The 25336-nt window shown below is 34.7% G+C and overlaps 1 protein-coding gene across 2 annotated transcripts; it reads right to left on the bottom strand.

The window, feature by feature from the left end:
• Nucleotides 1–4649: 4649 nt before the first annotated feature.
• On the bottom strand, nt 4650–24393 carry hzg (CTD small phosphatase herzog). Of its 2 annotated transcripts, none has more exons than XM_028182715.2 (6): nt 24345–24393; nt 24018–24134; nt 23404–23717; nt 11652–11833; nt 8812–8965; nt 4650–7830 (listed from the first exon to the last, which is right to left on the bottom strand). In XM_028182715.2, the coding sequence occupies exons 2-6, from the start codon at nt 24088–24090 to the stop codon at nt 7672–7674; spliced, it is 882 nt and encodes a 293-aa protein (XP_028038516.1). In that variant the 5' UTR covers nt 24091–24134; nt 24345–24393; the 3' UTR covers nt 4650–7671. The 2 variants fall into 2 exon arrangements, with proteins under 2 accessions (XP_028038516.1, XP_028038517.1); XM_028182716.2 differs by having other exon boundaries at nt 24221–24376.
• Between the last annotated feature and the right edge of the window lie 943 nt (nt 24394–25336).

The raw sequence follows: 25336 nt of genomic DNA, 5'->3' as shown, positions 1-25336 counted from the left end.
TGTAAGAAAAACAAAACATAAATTATTAAGGCTATTTATTTTCATTCCTATAAAATAACATACCAAATGTCTCTTTTGTACAACATGATATCAAAAATGTACACCGTTATATAAATTTTGTCATCATCAAACGCTAGCTAATCTCCGATCGATCTATTTACCGTTTGTTTTAACACGAAAATACATTTATCTCATCTGTCTCTTTCTCTGTAAAAACTTATATACTTTTATTTATTTAAAACCGACCGCGTGAAAACTTATCGTAAAATCTCCAATAAAACCTTTGAACATTAGTGAATCGGCTAACATTTCAATTATCCGATTATCGTAGCCTATTACGACCATTATTTCTTTAATACCGCATATAATATTCTTAGATATATATAAATAAAAAGCCACAACGTTTAATGACGTGACCATTGTTAAGAATGTTAGTAAAAAAACCCTTCCTAACACTAATAATATAAACCGTCCGGTGTACTTGTATTTCTTCACGTATGGACTTTTGTGGCGACATTGAAATATTATGTGCATATAAGTGTCTTCCAATAAAATATATGATAACGAATGCTGAACAACAAACATATAGTAACATTTTATCTAATTATTATATGATTATGATGAATAAACGACAATTGGAAATTTTACGATACGCTTACTTAAAAATTCTGTACAATATCTACAATAGAATATTACTGTTATTATATACTAGATCTTTAAATGAACAAACAAAATTTGTTTCTAATTTTCGAATTAAGTATATATTTTTTGTATATTGCACTGGGACCACGTCGAAATAGAACGATAAACAAATTTCGCATTCAAAACATCAAACAATAATAAATTTAATAAAAGCTACGTTATTAATTAGTTTTTCGCTTACAAAATGTCAATGACAATCACGAATTTATATAAAAAATATTAAATCGATTTTCATTATTACTATCAAATTTTCAGTTTTAAGTTTTATATATATTTATTAACATCAAATTTTATACTTAGAGGCAAGAAAACTGTATAGCCCATCCGTTTTTTTTAACAATACAAAGATATGCGCTAGGTACAGCGAAAGCACAACCCTCAATTTATTAATGCGTAATTTAATTTAGAATAAATCTGCCCCGATGTGTCTGCGTGAACATTTACGATGGAAGTCTAATTAGACACAAAATCAGAGTATACAATTCCTTACTTGAATTTTGCTTGTATATTTTCTGTTACAAACACCTGGGATTAAACTTAATGCGATGAAACTTACTCAACAGATACGATTAATTCCTTCTATTTGCAGAGAAATCTATTTAATGTTTTTGTTGATTATTTGACGGTAGTCGTCGCAATGTTTGAGTGTTGAAAAGTTAACACGTTAGTCGCCCGTGAGAACCGAATAATATTCTGAAACTCGGAAATCGTAAAGAATAATTTGCCCGAGTTTAATAGTATATTTTAGTATAAATATTTTAAAAGTGCTTTTCATTAGTATAGTCAAAGTAAAGTTTTTGATAAAGAAATCGGTAATAGATTTATCGATATTTTTAACAAAAGGTTGAAAGAGTTTTTAATCTCGAAAACACATTTACCAGTACAAAAAAATGATTATTACTTTTTATAAAATTTTAGAGGGTAGTACGAATAACGAAAGCAACTCAGAAAACAAAGGTTTGAATGTCAACAATTATAAAGTGAAAATAAGTAAACGCGAGATACTAAGCCGTATAGTAGTTCTGAAAATATGTATGGTTTTTAAGGGAAGTGTAAACGCTGCCCCAAAAACTTGCTAAAGATTCTATTATACGTTACTTTAAATTCCTAAATCTTCAAATAAAACAACTATTGACAAAAAAAACTTCAACAAATCAAGCTTTTTTTTTCAAATTAGGTTAGGATTTATTGCCTTTCAATCTCTTTCCGTCAATCGAAGATAACATTAACATCCTTAGTCGCATATAAATAGGATTAAAAATTCTATGCCAATCGTTCCACGGCAAAATTTCTATTATTTCTTTATCTAATCTACGCTGACCCCAGGCGGAACTTCGAACAACGAAATATTAAAAACACATAAAACAATGAAACTCGTATATAAAAACAAATCACCAATTAATATACATAAATGTAATAAATATAATCTAATAATGTAAATAAGATATTACAAATTAATAGTTATTCAATAACATTGAATCAGAAAAAAACTTTAGCAAAAAAAAAACCTCAAATGAACACCGCTATGTACAGTCGTATATAAAATTCAAATTAAATAATGTTCTTTACAAAATATCGAAAAATTGACAATTATTATTGCAGGTTTTTTTTTCAATAACTATATTCAAACATTAAAAAATAAAACGGACGATATTAATTTCATAAACAACACTTAAAAACGTGTCAGCGTTAATACATTAATGTAAATTATTTTCTAACATCCATTATTTAATTCAATACTTACGGACAACGCAAGAAACGTAAAAAGAACTCAACGCATATAATATTACTATAACAAACTACCTACCTAAAAAAATTAAATCTTATAAAATAAATGCACTACAGTGGGCCTATGGTGGTAAGTCGTATAATCTTAAGCTTCTGGAAGATTCGTTCATATACACACAAACGGGCGCTTTTGTCATGGCGGCCCGCATACATGGGTAGTTTTCCAATTACAGAGCATAATGCGACTCAGTGGCGCACAATGCCGAATTATGCTGAAGCTTAATTGGAACGTGAATTAGTTTTCAAACGCATCAGCAGAGTGCGCTAAGTTAGCACAGTTTTAATTACCATTGATTATTTCTAAGAAACTACGACGAAACGAAAGCCTTAAAATTTTTTTCAACATTAAATAATATTACTAACGATAATATAAACAAAATTTCGATCAATGCCAACTTAAAGAAAAAACACTTGTCAATTTTCTGTCACTGAGTCGGTATCGATTGCGAGTATCACGCGAGAGCAATACTTTTGAGAGTGCTCGATTGTGCGAAGCGTTGCTGCAGTTGGAACATTCAACGTTGAGCATTATGCCGCATAATGCGCTCTTGTGCTGTCATTGGAAAACCACCTGTATTACGCAAACGTTATCGCCAAGGCATCTATCTGAATTCGAACAACGGATTGAAACGCAATATGATTGTGTTAAATAATATATTTACTAACAAAATATAATGTTTTTTTGTTTTTGTTTTACAGTAATTTCAAGGGCAGCATGAACGAATCTTGACATCGACAAAAATATTGTTTTTCATTTAATAAATTAAAACATTTATTAACTTGATATGATCATCGTGGACTAAATGCGAGATCCGAGGACCGCGTTTTGATTTCATTCATCCTTACTACGGCGACACTTTTAAACCGCAGACAGAAAATACCAGAGACGACACAAATTCATCGAAACAATTATGAAAATTTAATAGAAAAATCGATGAGAACAATTCAACTTTACTGACAGGCTTTCATTTCTTATACATTTCAAAAATCTCCACTTTATCACCTGACACCAATCTCATTCGACGAGCCGCCATTTTTAATCGCTCGGACGTAACGACGCAATCAAACTATCGATTCTAACCTCCCGATAAAACTGCACTATTCATAATATCTATATATATATAAATGAATTGCTGTTCGTTAGTCCCGCTAAAACTCGAAAACGGCTGGACCGATTTGGCTAATTTTGGTCTTGATTTATTTGTGGAAGTCCAGAGAAGGTTTAGAAGGAAAATGCTCGGAATTAAATAAAAATAAATATGTTGTTTTTCCTTTGATTTGTCTTCCGTCGGACGGATTTCTTTTGTTTGTTTTAAGTTTATTTATCGATTGAGGCACTACGAAGTCTGCCGGGTCAGCTAGTTCATAAGAAAAAAAGTTAGATTTAAAAATAAAAAAAACTAATGAATATTTTTTTAAAGCGTCGCCGTCAACAAAACTCGGTCGAGATAACGCTGCAATCACTTAAACTAGATTCGGATGCGTTCGCAGTACGCGCACGCGACGCACTCACTATTGTGCGCGCGGAACTAATTGGCCACGCCTTCTACGTGAGCGGCGGGACGGAGAGGCGGGGGGATTTTTTAAATAGTTACCGATGCCCATGGACATCACAACCGAATCCCGTCACCGTGAGACATGAGTTTCAGTTCTATTGTATAACTATTACGGTTACGGTTACCCTTCGAACCAGTGCGGCTGACTGCTTCATGGCAGATGTAAGCAGCATGGTAGTACTTATCCATGCCAGCTTTTTCCCTACCTATGCTGATAGCCTTGAGCTATTTCAACTTCACCCAAACATGTAGGTGAGCTCACGGGGCTCAAACCGGAGTGTTGCTAACAATAACTCTAGCAGGAGCAGTGATTCGCAGAATCTACCACCGGAGGGGGCACTTGCTGTCATTACTGATATGAGATTTGATACTATGATGGACGAAATCATTATAAACTCACAAGATGATTCTGAATCAAGTTCAAAGAGTTCAGAATCAAGTAATTCCGAGGATATATCAGAGTAATTTCATATAAGAATATATTAATTAAATAATTTCATATATCATTAAAACATGTCAGAATAATTTCATATACTTGATTTGTTTTTGGTTGATTTTACTATTAATTAAAATATAATTAGATAGGTACAATATAAACTTCTAAAAGTTCAATTGATTTTTATTCATTTATTTATTTTATTTAGTCATCACTGTCTAATGTCATGTGCCTTACGAGCAATTGGCAACCCGCTCCCTCACCCCTGTCGCTACCTAAGGCGCCACCAACTAGCACCAACGCGCACAGTATGAACAACAAACACGCAAGCCGCGTGAATAATATACCTTAACTTCGATAAACTAGTGAAATCCTTTTAAAAGATTTTCATCGTATTAAGTTAATGGACAAAAAAAAAAGAAAAAAAAAACAACTTTGTACATAATCAATAATCGAAATAAATGATGTTAATTATAGACTAAAAACATTAATTAAAATTAAAATAGTACAAAATCGATTTCGCTCAACCTCCGACCGAACACACCTGTGGTGACACAACATGGGTGGCGCGATTTCTAAATATCGATATCAATATTTTTTCAATTCATTAACCCTCCCTCATTCGGTCGCACGTTTAAACAACTGAACACGAAGCTTATTGTAAATATTTATTTTGTATCGATACGTATTAAACTATTGAACGGGTTCTTACTATGATTTTTTAAATTTATCGACTTTTCGATATTGCGAGCGCCGTGGTTACGAGTAAGCTGAAGAGTAGATTGTTAAGAGCAGATAAATCTGTCTACTCTCTTTCTTGTCAGTTTTTGGGTATTACAACTGGAACACGATAACTCGACAATATACCCTCATCGCTATCGATAAGTTTGCCGAATACATATCGAGAACCGTTAAAGGTCGTTAAACATCAAAATCGTAGTAAGAATGCGTTGAACGTGTTTATATTGTACACTTTGTATTTTATAAATAGAATTACAATGCGACAATGATTGACGGAGGGAAACTCGTGAACAATTGAGCTTTACGCACTATGAAATAAGTATCGATTGTGTTCGTTTCAATTTTTTTGTAAAATATAGATCAAGGGATCCCGGGCTGACCATAGACGTAAAAGCCACCTTCCAGCTCGACACATAAGATCTAACTCGCGTTTGTGTCGTAACACTGTCATTTCAAACAAGTTTTCATTACGACAACACCAAAAAAATATAGAGAAATCAAAAAATATCTTAACGCAACATCGACCATTGTTACAAATTCAGTGATTAGTAGTACTAGCTGTCATAGCCATTTAATAATAAAAAACAAGATGGAATATTCCTAATCCGGTTAACAAACCGAATGAAAGATATTATCAATGTGAAACGTGCACTAGTCCAATATTCTTCACAAGTAATGTTCGTCACATATAGAATTTATCAAACTGCTTAACTAATACTGAAAGCACCAATCCGTTTTATTTAATTATTATTTTTATATATTAATTCCTCATATTACATTCGTACATAAGAGCGTTATTCGTGGATCGATTTGTGTACATTGTACATTATAGGTATTTTTTTTTTATATCATATCATATTTAAATAGTAATATGTAACTTATTCGTATGCCTTTAAAATAGAATTTACGACAATCGATCTTTTAAAACTCGTTGATTACAAAAAGAAAAACAGATATAGGTTTATTAAAATATGTTACATTATATTTTATTTAATCGTGTAAAATGGCATCAAACATTACAAAGCTAGTTTTAATACTGAGTTGATAATTTATTGTATTTTTATATGTTCATATTTAAATATTTCAAAAGTGCTTTAGTTTCCAAATAACGAAAGAAAAATAAATAAATAAAAAGTTACTTGAAATCTCGTTCTCTATTACAATCACCCGTGTTTGGAATCTTAAACTTATAATTATTAATTAGTTATTAAAAAAAACAACTCATATGACACAAATGATTGACTCATTATTGTCATCAATGATTTTTACTTAAGAGAAACAATTATAATAAAGTGATATTACTCAAGGTATGTACACAATAAAGCTACAATTATAGTTACAAACGCATACGGATTACGTCTAGTGTGCACAAACCTTATTCGATTCAATGTTACACTGGTTTTTTTCAACTGGATTTTTAGAGCATCTAAATCAGGTTTGTGTTTGATTTATTGTAAGCGAACAGAATTACTCATAATATCACTACTAATTAATTACTAGATTTGTGGGAAAAAAACCATGTAACATTATCGATAAAAGCGAGCCCTACTCTATTCCCACATTAAGTGCTGTATCGATTTTCGCTTAAACAACGAATTGTAAAATCTATTTACACAATAATATATTATTTAAAAACGGTATTTTAAAATCTATACCATGATTTGTCGGCTTCCGTACATTCCTTAATTAAAATATTTACACGTTTTGTTTTCGCTATTGTTCGATATTAGTGTACAATAGCAGTCGTTTCATATTTAGAATTCGTGATAGCTTTTATCGTTTCGTTCGAAATAAAACGGCGGGGTCGAGAGTTACAATTCGATAACTCACTTCTATACAATAAAAAAAACAAATCATATTATCGATTATTGTCGAATATTATGTTAATTAAAAAAAACCGCAATGAAAGAAAAGAAAAACACGAGTCGCATTTTCTGATGACCGTCCAGCTTTCAAGAGCCTCGACATGCAGATGGCATGATAGCTAAGCTTTAATATTTTAAATAGCTCAATGCTCGAGGCGATTTTTCGGTCAGTTATAATCTAAATCGATTGCATTGCAGGACGGACCGTTATCGATACATAAAAAAAAACAAAAGAGTATTTGGGTCGTACGGTTTGCTCATATCCTAACTTACTTCGTATTTGATCCCGAGCAAACTACACTGCGGTTAAACAAAACAAACAGAAAAAACCAACATCAATATAGGGATGTACCGTGAAAAACTATCGATACGTAAAAAAAAAAAAACAATACGACAAAACAACATCACACATCCATCATATAGAACGCTTACGATCTAAAAAATACCTAATACGTAATATAGGTACGAATAACGTCCTCACTATCCAGAAGGCAAAATTGGCACTTAAGACGTAGTTCGCTCCCCGCTTCGCGGCGTCGAGGGCGAGGAGGAGGGCGGCGACGCGACCGCGCGGAGGCCGCGGCTATGTGCTCGGCGAGTTGTTCTGCGTCGGGTTGTACGGGTGGTTCGAGTTGCGCAAGACAGTGTACACGCTCTCCACTTTGCTCAGCTTCTCGAAGAACGGGATCAAGTCCAGCAGCTCCGAGTCTGTCATGTCGTCGAACCAGGACGCGACAGGCACCTGTGATGAAACGAACATCACGTTTTAACAGTCCGCATGGGTCGATACCACCACCCTGTATAATTCTGCCGTGAAGCAGTAGCGTGTTTCGGTTTAAAGGGTGCGGTAGCCGTTGTAACTATACTGAGACCTTAGAACTTATTTCTCAAGGTGGGTGGCGGCATTTACGTTGTATATGTCCATGGGCTCCGGTAACCACTGAACACTAAGTGGTCTGTGAGCTCGTCCACCCATATAAGCAATAAAAATAAAAAAAAGCACACAGACGACTCTTTTATATCGACTTTCAAAAATTATTCTAAATTATTCCATCTTCAACGGAACGTCTCTATTCATTTATCGATTATTGCAATTAATCTGATTTATTGAAAATTAATAATGCACGAAGTGATTGTTAGTACTAAACAAAATTGCTTAAAAAATGATAAAAGAAATATGTATGTCTAGTTGACTAGTGTTATCTCATAATTCATAGGCGGTAGGTAAAGCGTATCATACGCCCGCTCCGGTGAGCTGAGTATAACGGGCAGTTGATTGTCATAACCTACGTCCACGAGGGACGGTAAACACTCATCTTTTCATCACCATAATATAGGTAAATCATTTACTGTTCATAATCCAGAGACCAAAAAATAGGAGTGAAGTTACAAAAAAAAAAAAGTGATCTTTGAAGAGTAATTTTTTTTTATAGGTTTTATTTATAATGATGAGTTGAACAATCCTACCAATTTTTAGCTCGCTCTGAATTTTTGTACCCTCAGATGTCTAAATTGACCAAACTAACAAGTAATCATAAAGGTATCATCATCGTTCTCCTGTCCTTCTCCCAGTCACCTGGGGTTGGCGCAACATGTTTTCTCCTTCCTTATTCCTCTATCATATACCATTTCTTCGCTCACTCCCCTCTTACCCAACCATTTTTTCTTAGCTCTACCTCGAGTACTCATGTACTCATAAAGGCATGTGAGCATGAATACGTACAGCATTATCCGGGTGGAATATGTAAGAAGCGGGCGAGTTGTCGACGATGACGACCCGCCGCAGGTCCCGCCCGAGGCTGTTCAGGTCCTTGACGTAGTTACCGCGGTGGAACACGCAGCTGTCGCGGAACAGCCGCGCGCGGAAGACGCCCCATCTTTGAACACAAGGCACACGGCAACGATACTCAAAAGTTTTATTCCTGGAATATTTTTGAAGTAAAACTTATTTAGACTACGCGCTGAAAGTAACATTTAACTCGCGACAGTTTCGTTACGGCTAGAGAGAAAAGATACAATTTAGGAAGAGTGAGAGTGAGAAAACAGACAGAGCGTCTCGTGAACCACTCGATCGTGGAGAGAGGGAAAGGACAAAGCGAGTTAGGTCGTTTCTCTTATAAACAGCATTCCCTATTACAAGATAAATTTGTATATCCATTCCATATACTTACTTACTTAACTACTATAACTCGATATTATTATTATAAGAACCCAGGGATTAAACATAAACTTTTCTATTAGTAGGCCAAGCTTAGGTGGCGTGTTAAACTTGACCTTTCACTTACTGAACGGTATTATAATTTATACGATAGGTCACGGACAAGTGATAGAAAACGGGGTAGAGGGTGAAACGGTCACTAACGTAACGCGTTTTTTATTTATAAAATCTGGACGACTCAACCTATATATTTATTTTACTATACTTTATGTCTACGATATGTACATATAATTGTATTGAACAACAAATAACGAACATTCAGTATTTTATTTGTAACTATATTTTTCTTAATACACAAAAATCGAGCGCCTTCCAAATACATATTTTTATAAGGGATTTTATGACCTGGTAACTAAGTCTTAGGTCAATATTATTTTTATTTTAATGAAAACTTTTTTGTATGAAAAATTATATTGAATAATTATATTATAGAATGAAATGAAGTTAATTAATATGAAACATGGCATGAAATGAAATGAAAACGAAATGAAATGAAATGAGATAATGTGGGATGAAATATAATCTCATTAAAATAGTGGTCATATACTGAAACTTTTTCAGTATACTTTTTGGAGGATCCCGAGAAGTTACGTTCAGCGGCTTTGTTTCGTTTTCCCACATTTGCCCACTTTCATAGATACTAAACAGTCAATAAATATTGTTTTTACTGCCAAAAATAAACAACAGGCCGTAGAATTCAATAAAATAATCTATTGTTAAAGTAACAACGAGATCGTGTACACATTTTAGATGTGTCGATCGAGACGAAATTTGCACATCCCAAATGCCCCTAAAAATTTTTTAATCAATACAATTTATTTGTGTTTATATCGTTTCGCCTTGGCACTATTGTTATTTATTCAAGCACTGATGTTGATTTCGAATAGATGGATAAACGTTGCATCACAAATAATGAATAATACAACTAGTATTCGTTTGATGTGAATGAACAATGAGTTTCCCGCAGTACCACGCGGCTCAACGTAAGCCAACGTCACGGTTTTTGCATTGTAATTATACTCAACGTCGCTGTTCTAATTACAAAACGTTACAAATTATTATTATTTTTCATGAAGACAATAAATCAGGTTTTTTTTTTATTGCTTAGATGGATGGACGAGCTCACAGCCCACCTGATGTTAAGTGGTTACTGGAGCCCATAGACATCTACAACGTAAATGCGCCACCCATCTTGAGATATAAGTTCTAAGGTCTCAGTATAGTTACAACGGCTACCCCAGCCTTCGAACCGAAATTTACTGCTTCACGGCGGAAATAGGCGGGGTGGTGGTACCTACCCGTGCGGACTCCCAAGAGGTCCTACCACCAGTGAAAAAGGTGACGGGAGGTCATGATAAATAAGTCCTCTTTTGATTAATGCTCAAGCGCTCGTCTGGTAACAGTAAATCAACAGCAACATTATTATGTAGTTAGAACAAAATGACTCTAAGCTAATATCTTTGAATCATAAAATTTTTAAAAACATGTTCGTTATTTAGATTATTAAATCACTGCCATTTATGTTAAATTCGCGGTACAATGACCCGATATGTAGTAAAATTTCATCAAACGAAATACTAGACCAAGTGTGAGAACTGAATACAATACAACTGATATTTAGGTTTATCTTATAAATTATAAGCCTATTGTTCTATGTCGAAATTACGCTTTTTGAGGGAACTCTCGATTTTAATGCCCATCAAATTTTTGTAGCGGGATCTTTACATGGAATCAGTTCTTACCGTTAGAATCTACAAAATTAAAAAAATTACATAAATTGGACGACAAGAAATAAACGCAATACTTACATACCTACATTTTTCTTTAAGTTATCGTACGAACTTAGATATTTATTTTCATTTATGTATTAATAGAACAGTCATTAAAAATAAGATTCATCGTAATTTTAATATCCCATATTTAACAAATTGATTTATTTAATCCATTTCATAAAAATCGTAGTCTAAATGTTGTCGATTTCTTTTGCGTGTTTTTTTTTAAAGTGCCAATCTTCATTTTATTTTTTTGTTTTTTATTTATTTATTTTTATTGCCATTGTAGGCAGACGAGCATACGGCCCACCTGATGGTAAGTGGTCACCGTCGCTCATGGACGTCAGCAATGCCAGGGGCAGAGCCAAGCCGCTGCCTACCATTAAGTACTCTCCGCAAGCCTCGTTTGAAGAAGGGATCTTTGGAAACGCACTGTCGATGAACGCAGCGGTTCCAGTTAATCCAGTTGAGTCCATTTGGAGTGATTTTCGGTTTTACATCATGACAAGGTTTGGACCTAACACTCACTGTTTTTAGAAAGTTCAGGAATATAGTTATCTCTTTCTAACTCACCGGTCCAGTAGATCGGCGACAGGATCGGCGTACTTAGCCAATGACGCGGTGAACAAAACGCACTCGTAAAGCTCGCCGCACCGCCGCAAGAACTCGTCGACATGCGGCCTCTTCAGAACGTAAACTTGATGGACCGCACCGTCGATTTCTACAGGCACCACGAAATCTGCATTGTTTATAGGCTGGAAAAAAAAAACATTTTTTTTTTAATTAATATGAACACAGAAACGCCGAGAGGAACATGAACAATGTTCCTAGACTCACTTTAGTTCTGGCCTAGCGACGTGTTATAGGATGTGGCTGCATGAGCTTCAGACGGCCTGACGATACAGAGGACCGGTCTGTTGAATGATCCTATTGTAACGTTTGATTTTAAATAAAGAAACATATTTTAAATCATATTCTTTTTTTTTATTGCTTAGATGGGTGGACGAGCTCACAGCCCACCTGGTGTTAATTGGTTACTGGAGCCCATAGACATCTACAACGTAAATGCGCCACCCACCTTGCGATTTAAGTGCTAAGATCTCAGTATAGTTACAATAGTATAGTATAATAACAATAGTTACAATATTCGTCTTTATTTCATTATTTTTAAGAACTAATTAGTTAAATTACAGAACGAATTACGAATTATTCAAAATCTGTTAGTAGTAGTAGATAGCTTGGAGAATTCTAAGCATCATAAACGTATGAAACAAATGTTATTATCATCATCGATGCTTCGTAATGCGTAGGTATATAGAGACAAGAGTGACTCACGTGAAAATTATTCGAATCTTTCAAAATTATTGTGGGGAACCTTCGTAACTACCCACCATGATGGATGAAAAATCGTTCCAAACGATGTCGATCATTTAGCGTTTAGGTGACACAAATCAATGTCGATATTAAATTTAAAGTTGTTTAAGGTATATTTAACAGCCCAATACTCTTGACCTTCAAATATGACGTAACTTTTATGACTATTTACTCTGTTTGACTGCATTTTCTTATGAAAAACTTCTGAGAGGATCCGACTTAAAAATCTCAGTGTTGGTTCAATCTCAGGTTATAGTTTTTTCTTCGTGCATAACTCCCATTTTGGAAAACTTTTTGTAAACGTGCGAAGGTCAGTTAACGGGATTTTAATACTAGACGATAATTAAAAGAAAAGTAAATTCTAATTTAATTCGTCATTCATTATCGATAACAAACATTCGCATTCAATATGCCCCCAAACATTTGTGAGAAATAAATATTTTGATTACATTACCATTTAATTATTATTGATAACATTAAAATTAGTTATTACAATTTTGCCAGTGATCTTTGAGAAATCGATTTAAATTCCTGAATAAAGTAAATTAATTTATTATTCAAAATAGATTTCAAAAGTCGATATAAATCGTCACTAATTTACAGTTACTTTTCGAATGTTGTTTCGATCAAGAAATACGTAAAGCAAATTTGAAAGGTCGCGTGGCTAAATATATATGACGATATCGATTTGCTTGGAGTGTTCATATCGAGTGATGCTATCTCTATCCGGGTCCAAATCTTACGACGGATACCGATTTACCAAAGTCAACTATATAACTAAGTATCACGCTTTATCGGACTTCAACGATCAACGAATAACGCGGTGGCAGAAAGACAAAACCCGCACGATTTATAACTTATGAGATGAGTAATATAAAAAAAAAAAACAAATTGGTGGGTATTCAGTCGTTGTGGCCTAAAGGATAAGACGTCCGGTGCATTCGTATGTAGCGATGCACCGGTGTTCGAATTCCGCAGGCGGGTACCAATTTTTCTAATGAAATACGTTCTCAACAAATGTTCACGATTGACTTCCACGGTGAAGGAATAACATCGTGTAATAAAAATCAAACCCGCAAAATTATAATTTGCGTAATCACTGGTGGTAGGACCTCTTGGGAGTCCACACGGGTAGGTACCACCACCCCGCCTATTTCCGCCGTTTTCCGCCAGAACGCCTATATGCGTTTCGGTTCGAAGGGTGGGGTAGCCGTTGTAACTATACTGAGATCTTAGAACTTATATCTCGAGGTGGGTGGCGCATTTACGTTGTAGATGTCTATGGGCTCCAGTAACCACTTAACATCAGGTGGACTGTGAGCTCGTCCATCCATCTAAGCATTAAAAAAAAAAAGAAAAAGTATGTTTATTTTTTTCTAAACTAAAATGATTTGTGACCGTGACGTCACACCTAACAGGTACGTGCTATCATCAACTGCCACTAAAATTGGCGTGACTCGCTGACACAAGACTTCAAAACGGGTAATGGAAACAGCTCAGGGGTACACTTTCACCTGTCCAACAATGGATCGTAAAACAATGCAAGAACGCTACAACATATCCACGTTTGGACTGGTGCTATGGGAAACTAATTTCACTACCACACGAACGACTTTGCCACGAAAAGCTTCAAACGATAGAAAGGTTATAAAAAAAAAAAAGAATGTTTGTTTGTTCTTAGTTAATGATGTTTGCGCTCGAACGTTTTTATCTGAGAAATTCGAAAGTTTGTAGCTACTGGAGGTATTAAGGACCCGCACGGTTGTGAACCACCTATTTCTGTCGAAAAGTTGTTATGCGTTTCAGTTTGAAAGGTGGTCCAGGTAAAATTTCGAGTAGAGTGGTGGAGGGATTTACGCTCTATGGGCTCGGGTAACTATTTAGCAGGTCAGCCGTAGGGTCATTCCGCTACATAACGGTCCAACCTTAAAATCAAAACGGATAATTGCTTAGCGGCATAAATAGGCTGAATGAACTGGTCACCACTCGCGCACACGCCTAGCTCGTGATACCCAACCAGTAAACGATGGCTGATGATAGCTGTTGATATAATACATAGGATACGCTAAAACGTCTTACGTCGTCATTTAAAACACCTATAGACAGATAGTAGAGTGCTAATCTAGGGCGATGTAGCGCGTAGCCATCATAGAACACAAGATATTTGACAGATGCCTTAATCTCGCTAACGACATTTTCAAGATAAACTTGCAAGTTCCCAAACAACAACATTCGGACCGTCAGTCTACCGAGAAGTTTCACCCGCTCGATGGAAGACCTATCTACTACCCTTTGTCGTTAACTATCAAACCCGACACAAGCACCCCCTCAATCAATAAATCGTTAAACGCATCATCGAAATGATGGACTGCAAACTCAGTTCGATTAAAAAAAAAACAAATTAGCTCTCAATTTAACTCATTCAAAATTGCATTTATAAATGCTAAATATATTGCCTTCAGCGTTCAGATAAAAAAGAACAAAATTATAATAGGTAGACGGAATCAAAAGCATTGTACGACTAAATATAAAAATACCTGCATAATTAATAAATTAATAATTTGCATAAGACCTTCTTATACGTAAGTGGAGGAGTTTCCAAGTTACAATTTTAATAGCACGACAATGCTATAATGTAAATAATATTTCATCACGAATCCCCCTCAAGGAATTCGAGTAAAATGAATGACGTTATAGAAAATAATAGCGGGTACTTAAAACACAATTCTAACGCCGCATTCAACCTTGATATTTAGGCAGTAAAAATAAATTATTCGCAAAATAAATATTTATGGAGCCTATTTTATACAGCAGTCTAATTCGTACAACCTCGATGCCAACAAAAGCTCCAAGTGCCAGATACAAAGCATAATACGAACGAACGCTGATTCCCGATTGTGTATTCAAGGTCGAAGCCTTGACACATGCGAACGGCTAACCAAAAACGAGTTCACCATAATAAGTTAATAATGATAACATTCATAACATATGGCGGCAACGTGTTAATGAAATGTTATTCGCAAAATTTTCAAATTTATTTTTCTCTTCTAAGTATTTTACTTTGATTTAAATTATATGGCGTATTTCGACCGAGCTACCAGAAGATTTATGATTCTAATTGCCATTCACGGAGTCCCCAAAAATCATTCTGCAAAATTAAGTGACATCCCTAAAACAGGACTCCAAAAAAATTCGACACGATATTAAGAAGATTCAACAATCTGTAGTCAAAAGTAAACTATTTCACTACACACCGTACGGATATTGATTTCTATGCTGATCTATTCGTCCATGCCATGAATCTCTGATATTAAAATTACAATAATAACGCAGTAAACAAGCATAATAAAATTATAATATAATAGTTATGTTGTCAATGCGTAAGCACACAGTCATCGTGAACGGTATTTATTATGTGTAATTATGTTATTTAATATCGGATATACTCGTATATGTAGTGAATCAGTTTTTATTTGTCGTTGAAACATTGTGACCCAGTTGCTGTGATCCACTCTACATGCAAAATTTCATAATCTCTCATCAGTTATTATTATGAAATAGTGAGACACGGCCAGTCGGATTGGAGTATGACAAATTATGATAAATCTTTTTATTTATTTATTGCCTAGATGGGTGGACGAGCTCACGGCCCACCTGATGTTAAGTGGTTTCTGGAGCCCATAGACATCCACAATGTAAATGCGCCACCCACCTTGAGATATAAGTTCTAAGGTCTCAAGTTTAGTTACAACAGCTGCCCCATCCTTCAAACAGAAACGCATTACTGCTTCACAGCAGAAATAGGCAGGGTAGTGGTACCTACCCACGCGGACTCACAAGAGATCCTACCACCCCACCAGTAAAACAGTATGACCAGTATGACAAAATATGATATATCTTAATTTGTTGAAACTGCAAGAGTGTTAGTAATAGCATGTTGACGATACCGCGACCGAAACATTTATTTAAATACCTCCAACAACTGAACCAAGTGTAACCACAACTATATAATGGTTTAGGAACATACAGAAGGGACAAACATATAACAACATTCATTTTTAGACCTGGGCTAAGGACTACAATAGGTCTGTCTACTTATTTGAGGATACGGTCAAAAGATTTTGGTCACCATGAAATACTTTCCCATCATCCACCCACAGTACCAATAATATATAGTTGTATTAATAAATTCCTAACTCATCATCATAGTCGGTTAGTCTTGGCAGAGCAGCCGTGGTCATGTGGAAGCCATGACAGCTGCTTTATAGTTCGTGAACTGGGATTTGGCTCACTTTGTTGTATAGTTATTCCTAACTACCGTTATCGTAAAGGCCCATCCCTAAATAAATACAATATTTATAACTAACTCTTCTCCAAATCCTTTTCTTGATTACTCGTCGTACATCATGTTTTGTGAGCGCTTTCGATGCCACTGTTTTGAGTATTTCTGCTGCAAATCAGGAAACTCCAGTCCAAATTGGAACATCAATCAAACTAATCTTAAAAATCGATTTTAATCTGTTCTCGATTAATCGAGATGAAATTTTGAGAGCATGCTCCATTCAGATGACGTTACAAAACTAGACGAGGTGGTTTGGTGTTGAACTTGGAAGGTGGCTTGTGTACTCCTCGATTACCTACGAGGAACTCATTCTCCTTAGTGTTATCTGAACGAGTACCATTCATAAATCGTGTCATAAATTTTTTGAAACGCCAATTCAAATTATTACTACCAGTGATAAGGGTCTTACATAGTATTTGAAAGTAATAACAACGTTAGTCAAGTGAACGGTGATGGCGAAACGAATTCTATCTATCGAAGTACTCAGAACTAGAACGCTGGCTATAATTTACAATCTACAACTTTTCGATTACGAACCAATCTAGCGACTATAAAAAACAAGTGTACCGTAAAAATTCTAATGTATTTTTGGGTAACTATAAAAAAATCAAGATATTACTGGGAAATGACGAAAAACATTCGTAAGCTTATTGTGATAATGAGAAAATGTTTTTTTTCTTTCAATTTTTCAAAAGTACTCATTAATTTAAAGCTAACATTTTAAGTTTTAAGTATCTTATATCAAACTTTCAAAGAAATTAAAAACGACAAAGCTTTTCAATATAGCGGACATTGCTTCTATAAGTTTCAAAATATCTGCTATTAATTAGTATCGTGATTTGTTATCATTAACTTTTATTAGTTTCTATTAGCAACATGACGTCTTTTAAGCTAGTGGAACTCCCCAGCCGCTGTTTGAGAATCAATCGATCCATGAACGGGCGCACGTTTGTTTACAATATGAGTCACGCCAGAAAAAAACTAGTTGAAGCGTAAAAACAACGAATTAGTTGAGACAAAAAAAAAATGCAGGCATGTGTAAATAGTAACTAATGGTTAATATAAAACAGCTTCTTAAATGGAATGTAACATATATTTTGCATAATATTTTTAGTCATTTAGTAGATGTATCGATCGATAAGACATTGGACAGTCGATAGCCATTTAAAAATATACATCACCGTTTTTTCTAAATTGATTTTATTCTTTATGCTAAAGGCAGCCTAAAGTCATTCTTTATGCTAAAGGCAGCCTAAAGTCTACCGTAAGGGCTTCTAACGTCACTTGGTGATGTCTGCTGCAGACTAAGCCTACGTCTAATGATAACTAAAATTATAAATGTTTAGTGATAGTAAAAATTTAACCACCTTTCTGTTCGCAGATTTTCTTTTGTTTTGTATAGTAGCTTAAATCCGTAAATTGAGTAGGGTTATCAACATATTGTATTGCAGTATTTAAAAGAAAAACCTATTCATTACAATTTTCTTCTCTACGTCAACCGATTTTTTTCATAGGGGTGACAAAACATACTGTATTCCTAAAACACAAACACTTATGCTCGAAGTAAAAATGTCTCGCAATAAATCATCGCAGTACTCATTTTTTGCATGAGCGTACGAAGGTTTTACAAAGGGGAAGCAGAAAAAAAAATCAGAAATCCGTCTTTATTTTTATATATTTATATAAGAATCGCAATGTATCATACCGGGTATTTTTTTTAAACCTCATTGCTTGCTACGGTTCGCTTAAATTTAATTTTGCAGCAAAAAACATATACAAGAAGGATACGAAAAACACTGTACGACCTTGTTGTTTAAATTTCATGTCAGTTTTCTGTGTTTTGTCTTCTCTTAATCGGAGAACACATCTCGTGTTTCCAAAATCGTTTTGTTTGCAAACACTGTATGTAACTGCTCATATCCGACCCAAGCGACTGGGCTTAATAATATCTTGTCGGATCCCCCAGATCCACTATCGGTACTTTTAGAGTCTTCTGTTACCGGTCACCATCCGAGCCCCTTAGGCTACCAGCGAATAGATAACGAAAAAAAAAAACGCGTCGCACTTTCGGTCAACGTATCAATTATTAAGAGTTTTAGGCCTGCACTTCAGAAATGTAAAAAAAAAATATATGACAGACGTTAAATGACAGATATTGAAAATTCCTAATTAAAAATTTCGACCGCTATTTTTTTTTGCTTTTCATTCAATTTTAATGAGAGCCACTATCTTGTTACTATTTTAAATAACTGTCAGTATATTGGTTTTTGTTATTTATCTAACCACAAATTATGTAGTTCGCGTTGGCCGATAGCGGCATATCGGAGGACAGGAAGGCATGGCAGTGTATTTAAGTGACGTAACCGCACGACACAGCGTATTTGAAAGGCTTCAACTGCATGGGACAAACTCCAAACGTTATATCGTTTCATTGCGTAAGCTTTTAAAACACTATACGTTTTTTATGCTTTTAAGACTACGTCATACGTGGGCTGCGGCAATCACTTCGCGGTATCTACATATATGCTCTGAAAAGTATGAGACATGAGTTCTTCATTTTCTCCACCTTATCCCACTAGGTGGGGTCGGCACAGCTAATTTTTCTCTTCCATTCTCTTCTATCAGCCCTCATCTCAATATTCATACTCTCTCTCATATATCGTCATTCACACACTCCATCTATGTCTTCTCAGGCTTTTTTTTACAGTAAAATCATTTTTTTTAATTAATAATTTTTAATTCAATTTATTAAAATTTATTTTCTATTTTTTAGTTGGATTTTCTATAAAAGCGTATTTTGTTAGATTTTTAAACTATTATTTATTTTTCATTTTTTAGTTTAATTTAAATTTTTTCAAATTTTTTTTTTCAATTTTCTTTTAGGATTGAATTGTCGTCAGTCCTTAATAAGTATAACAAATTTCGAGTTAATCCGACGTTTTGAAGGGGGTCAAAATCATGTTCAAAGATTCCGTTACAAACATACATACGTCTGAAGCAAATAAAAGCGTATTAAAAACGCATTCCACGACACGAACTATTGAAACTTTCAAATATTTTATTATAATCGCAACTGTTACAGTTTTATTGTTAGACAGAACCCTTCGACCGGCGCCGCGGCGCCCGTTCCACGCTCCAATTCCCAAACTGAAAAGTTAATAAAGCACAGGTCTCCGTAACCGGAGAACATTTGTCGTGATCCACAATATTTAGCCAAATAATAAACGTAACAAGTATATAATATTTTAAATGAGGCCGTCAGCGCAAAAATGGTCTAAGCTTACCATAGTTAGTATGGAGATATCGAGGTAACACTGCTTCGTAGGCAAAAACAATACGCGCGAAAATAATGTTTACAAAGCCATCTGTTATCTATTGCTGAAACTAGGGATAGGCCGGTTTTGCGTTAAAATTTATTTTGTTTCAAATAAATTGGAATTTAGAAGCACCAATTTAGAAAAATTGTGGGTTAGGCCATTTTGGCCATCACGCTGATGGCCTCATATGAAAAACTATGTCACCTAATCTTAATCTTCTTATGTATAGGTGGTAGGAGGTATTATCACCTCGGGACGGGTAGGTACCATAATCCTGCCAGTTTCGGCAGCGGGAAACAGACATGTTTACCTGTTTCAACGGTAGATAATGTACGTAATGTATTATTTATGATGTAATATAATATTAAACAATTGAAGCTTTCATGTCACGTGTCAAAGTGAGTGTTGGGTTCACGCTGAGATGTCTACAGGCTCCGATAACCAATTAATACATGGCGGGTCATGACCTTGTCTGCCTATCTAGAGCAATAAAAATGTTATCTATTATTTAACCAAAAATAGCTTAATCGAGAACTCTGTAGTTAACCGATTAAAAGGCTTGATTAAATAATTAATTCGATTTTTTTCTTCATTAGGCGGATGTGTCTGAATATCTTTAAAATTGCCAACGTCCATAACCGATGGTGACCACACATCTTCAGCGGAGCCGTATGCTCGTAAAAACAATGTCGCTTCACAATCTCAATCGCTAATTTAGCGATATTACGGACACATTCTTTTACTATGGTAGCCGAAGAAACGGTCAGTTTTATGATTGCGTATCACGCGAATTTCGATCTTATAGCTACGACAAATTACGATTAGGCACTGATTGGCTAGTTTTGGCTTTCGCGCGCTATTAATGTTTTATTTTTACGGTCAATCTGTTGTGGCCATTAATTTTATGTGACTATCGCGACTTTCTTTATCATTCGTAACGTTTCGATATTTTAATGTTTCTTGTTATGTCAGGTCCTGGGCAGACTAGACGTATGAATTTTTTTTTTCTTTTAAATTATTTATATTACTTTATGTAACAGACGCGTTATCGACATGATACTTATAATATGTAGATAAGTATCAATTTTATATTTAAACGGTACGTAAAGTGAACACAGTAAAGATATAGTCGATGTTACGGCTAGTACATTATTGACATTAACAACACACGGATAATTGCATGTTTTTTGTTCCAAAAGAATTCCAAATTCAAAGACGATCGTTCCGTCCGCATAACATTTTTCAATGAAAATTGCAACACGTTTCGCGTTCGTAAATCAAAACATAACATGTCATTGTCTTCAGGTAATCCACTGCATTTTCAAGGTTATTTCGATACCAATGAATTACGAACGATAAAAGATAGACCTTATCTATCGTGTTAGCACAGAGCGATAAAAGAATTACGATACGAAATTCTTACATCAATATAAATTAAAAACCATTCTATATAAATACAAAAGAAGAAAACAATTGAGAGGCACTTAACAAGGCAGTCTATGAACATTTTGTTAATTGAAAAAAAATTGCAATGCTTTTTTCTTTATTACCCTTGTAAGCAGACGAGCATACGGCCCACCTGATGGTGAGTGGTTACCGTCGCCTATGGACTTCAGCAATGCCAGGGGCAGAGCCAAGCCGCTGCCTACCGCTGCTTTAATATTGCCTTCCTCAAAGCACTGCAACTCATGTTTAAATGATTCATAAACTAGTCTACAAAGGTTGGTAAAAAATAGATTTTGGATGAGAAATAATAATAAAAAATACCTATTGTTAACCTATTATTTAAATACTCGTATTTACGAGATACTAATTGGCTTGATATGTTAATTATATTTAGAAATTAGAGCCACATATGAAGAACTTAATGCCTCAATTAAAGCTGGTAGAGCAGATCAAATAAAGATATTCTAAAGTATCTTATTAATCAACTTCACTTTCAACCAAATGTCATAGTAAATTTTACTATTAAATACACAATCAACCAATCTCTATTATTGGAAAAGCACTTCAAGAAAATGAAAAATTATATTGGCCACCTATAATACCTACCCGTGCAGACTCACAAGAGGTTCTACCACCAGTAATAAAAGTGTAGAAAGGACTTGGTGTACAACAATAGTTTATTGCTACGAACAGTATTAGAACAACGGTTGTTGCTGTACTCGGTAGATTACTTTTTTCAAACCTTTTTTATATTTAAATAAACTATGATTAGTACATTGAGGTTTAAACCTTTTGAAAACATTTATTGTAGTTTTATGTATACACACTAATGCTACTTTTATGTATTCATATATAATTCTTTCACCAATTTTTAAAAAATGAAATATGTAAATCTTGTCAAAGACATTGTTTTGCATGAGAAGTAAAAAAATACACTCAAAGCAATCCTTTGAATAACACGGGAGAAAAACTTAATATTTAACTAGTTGAATCCAAATTGAGCAACGCAATAAATTACGATGGTATTGTCTAACAACTGACACTGTGAGTCATATATGAAAACTATTAAATGAGTGTTTAATTAAGACACCCTAATAAGCACAACAATGTATGGACTTCTTCCTCAATATTGAATTGTAGCCTTGGATAGTAACCAATAGTAGGACTGAGGATTGAAAAGATTATAATTTTTTTTAATTAGTGTGGTAAGTTATAAGAAGTTGGAAAGTATAAATAGAGAACATTCTGAAAGTCAAAATAACAATGAAGCCATGGGCAGACACATACTTATACCAATGAAACTGAGAACCAAAAAATTTTAATATAATTCAGTACATAAGTATCACACACATTTGCCTAACTTCCCAGGCAATAAAATTATCGACGAATGATGAGAGATGTTATTATCAATTTGACTATAAGTGATTTTATCTACAACTTTAATATTTGCCTATTGGTTTTCTATGTTCCGCTAACATAATAATATAATCAGTACAGAAATCTTGTTATTACAATTAATTTTATGTTATTGCCTTTGGACAGAATTTTTTATGTATCAGCTATTCAAACAAAATGTCTAAGCACTACACAAAGGTTTGATATTTAAAATTCAGATGGAATCTTAATTTCATACAAATGGCTTTCCTCCACACTCCATAAATCGCCATCACTGTTTAGACCAATTTGTATTACATTGATATTTTTATTGATTTTTATTTTTTTTTAAAGATGAAGTACAGTTTAATACCTTTTTTTAGTAGTGATTATTCTATTTTGTTTACAAATGTTGAAAATTTCAAGTTGTTTTGCCACAGAGATTCTGAAAAAGTTATTAGTTTTGACTTACCTTGAATGAGCTGTGCACTAATGTTTCATCCAAATCAATAACCATACACTTTTTATGCATGTCCTGGTGTCTCACTGGCGGTAAAAGAGGTCTGGGGGCATGTTCAGACATGACCAGCAAGGGCGGAGAAGCCCTGCCGTCGATACTATTGGTGCCATTGCCTCCGGGAGGTCCCTTGCCTCGGCCACCGCGCCAACAGCACAGCAACGATCGCAAGAAGCCGCCTGTCCCGCTAGATTTCTTCCCACCCAAAGGGGTCGACCCCGAAACTGGGGTGCCGTCACCCTCATTATGCTGCACACCAGGGGATGAACCTAAAACGATCATCACATATCATCACTTGAACTTGTTACTGCACAAGCCGTCGTACGATCACTTATAGATAATTGGCATTTCAGTAAAGCCTCAAGGTTGCGGTAGACACAACTGCACGTTCCAATTTGTTTACTTCAAACAACACTCACGCGAAACACAAAATGTACTCGGCCAATCATCTATTCTTCCATGAAGTATAAATAAATCACGATCAATAAATATTTACGAATCCTGAAGAGAACACTTTGTGCTCTAATTCTAAGCTAGTTAGTAACAGGTGTAATTCAGTTGGGATTTACCTCTATCGGGTCCATAATTGTTTAATTGTTCGTCATCCCGTGACACCTGAGTTATAATGGACGATGCGTCCATTTATACATTTGTTTTTGGCCTTAATACAAACGGCGACAGAGTTTCTGTAAAATTTTAACACCATAAAACTATTTTTTATCTCCCTTCTATTTTACAAAATGGCAGGCTCTTGGCGATGGCAAATACCAACTTCAAATGCAGCCAACGTATAAAATTACTTCGTTACTACATCTCTCTCAAACTAGTGTATTTTAAATAATTAAAAAGAGAAAGCAAGATTTTCTCTGTTGGTACTCTAGTTGCTAGGTATTTACCTAAACTTTCAAGCGCTACAACTCTACAAAACAACTATCGAGTGTCAAATGTCAAAACGATTTTCTCAACCTTTTTACGTTCTTTTCCAAAGCTATGCTATTATACGGTATGGGCTCGCAGTAGTCTGTGGTTCAAGTTTTTGGCGGGAACACGAGGAAAGAAGTTGTATTTATATTATTTTTTTTATAATTATATTTTCTAGTTAGTGAATTCTCCATCGCCATTGTGTCACAAGTAAACCTACTTTAAAGACTCTGATTCATGAGTCTCGTCCAAATTCAATATAACATATCTCTACCGGACCCATCGCTCTCATAAAAAAAAAATGTGTGTATCATTGAGTGCGCGAATGTAATTAATTACTTATTTAATTATTAATACTAAGTAATTACTAACTACAATCAGGAAAAAAAGTCCTATTATGAATCATATTTTATATATATATATATATTTTTTTTTTTTGCTTAGATGGATGGACGAGCTCACAGCTCACCTGATGTTAAGTGGTTACTGAAGCCCATAGACATCTACAACGTAAATGCACCACCCACCTCGAGATATAAGTTCTAAGGTCTCAGTATAGTTATAATGGCTGCCCCACTCTTCGAACCGAAACGCATTACTGCTTCACGCCGGAAATAGGCGGGGTGGTGGTACCTACCCGTGTGGACTCCCAAGAGGTCCTACCACCAGTGATTACGCAAATTATAATTTTGCGGGTTTGATTTTTATTACACGATGATATTCCTTCACCGTGGAAGTCAATCGTGAACATTTGTTGAGTACTTATTTCATTAGAAAAAATCATTAGAAAAAATATGGAGGGTAGAGGTAAGTAGAACCGTCGTAATATTTACGATTTACTTACAAATTCCCTAAAACTTGAGGTCAATATTTCCAAAAGTTCTGCAATTTTATTTTGGATTGCATTACCCTAAAGTTTTATACAATTATGATATTATTCCTGCTCAATCTTTCGTAAAATATGTTG

Source organism: Bombyx mandarina, chromosome 04 (assembly GCF_030267445.1).
Source record: "Bombyx mandarina strain Sakado chromosome 04, ASM3026744v2".
Taxonomy (NCBI): domain Eukaryota; kingdom Metazoa; phylum Arthropoda; class Insecta; order Lepidoptera; family Bombycidae; genus Bombyx; species Bombyx mandarina.
The sequence above is the reverse complement of the archived record's forward strand: the minus strand, read 5'-3'. Positions and strand labels throughout refer to the sequence as shown.